The 893-nt window shown below is 54.4% G+C and overlaps 1 protein-coding gene across 1 annotated transcript in view; it reads right to left on the minus strand.

The window, feature by feature from the left end:
* Window positions 1-608, minus strand: part of LOC116693435 (choline kinase alpha) — a 23,049-nt gene extending 22,441 nt beyond the window's left edge. Inside the window, exon 1 of the mRNA XM_032522426.1 lies at window positions 108-608. Coding sequence (XP_032378317.1) covers window positions 108-343 — 236 coding nt within the window. The 5' untranslated portion in view covers window positions 344-608. The remainder of the gene's footprint in view (window positions 1-107) is intronic.
* Between the last annotated feature and the right edge of the window lie 285 nt (window positions 609-893).

Genomic DNA, 893 nt, shown 5'->3' on the forward strand with positions numbered 1-893 from the left:
GGGGGGTTAGCTCCATCATGAGACTGGACGGTCTAATGGCCTCGGTACCACACCAGCTTCGACCAACTGGACCTATTTAATCAAAGCCGCGAATGAGCACTCGGTACCTGATGATGGTGATGTGGAAGTCGTCCTCCGCCAGGCCTTTCCACGCGCCGTGGAGGAACTCCCTGCACCACAGATACGCCTTGCGCTGGGTGTCGAGGTCGGGCTGGTCGGGGTGGACCAGCTCCTTACAGTCCTCCTCGGTGTCGGGCTGAACCTGCAGGGCGTTCTCGGTCACCAGCAGACCGAGGGACAAGGAGGGGGAAGAAGAAACCCCGTTGATGAATTTGGTTTTCATTTTGCGTGTTTTCAACAAAGAAATGAAGCTTAAATATTCGGAGTTGAACAGCCTGAGCTGCTAAGGAGAGGCTCCTCTGCGTCGCGGGAGGATTTCTGTCCGTTATCCGTCTACAAATGGCTTTTCTCTCTCTCGGTATAACGGTCAGAGAGCTGGGGCTAGCTTCTTTGATTTATTCTGTCGTCGGTGAGATGCGGAGTTTCGCTCTCGTTTCGGTGAGAAGCAGACTGGATACGGAGGCAAGCACAATCTCTTTCTGGCAAGGAATGATTCAAGTACGGGGGGGACGTGCAGATTTAACACACAGGGAGGATGGGCAGGGCGCACGTGACACCACCGAGCCTTTTCTCGTCCTCCATTGGTTGGCTCGGACACAGCCGTGCAGCACCAGGGATGTGTGCAGGACCAAAACAAACCGTAGGGTGCCTTCAGGGACTATCTGACAGACGACATCTGATGTCACAGAATTCTAGGACAGTGGTTCCCTAAGTTTTTCCGCAGGGCCCCCCTTTTGTAGAAAACTGCCGCACCCCATGCTGCTGTTTGAGAG

Source organism: Etheostoma spectabile, chromosome 8 (genome assembly GCF_008692095.1).
Source record: "Etheostoma spectabile isolate EspeVRDwgs_2016 chromosome 8, UIUC_Espe_1.0, whole genome shotgun sequence".
Lineage (NCBI taxonomy): Eukaryota > Metazoa > Chordata > Actinopteri > Perciformes > Percidae > Etheostoma > Etheostoma spectabile.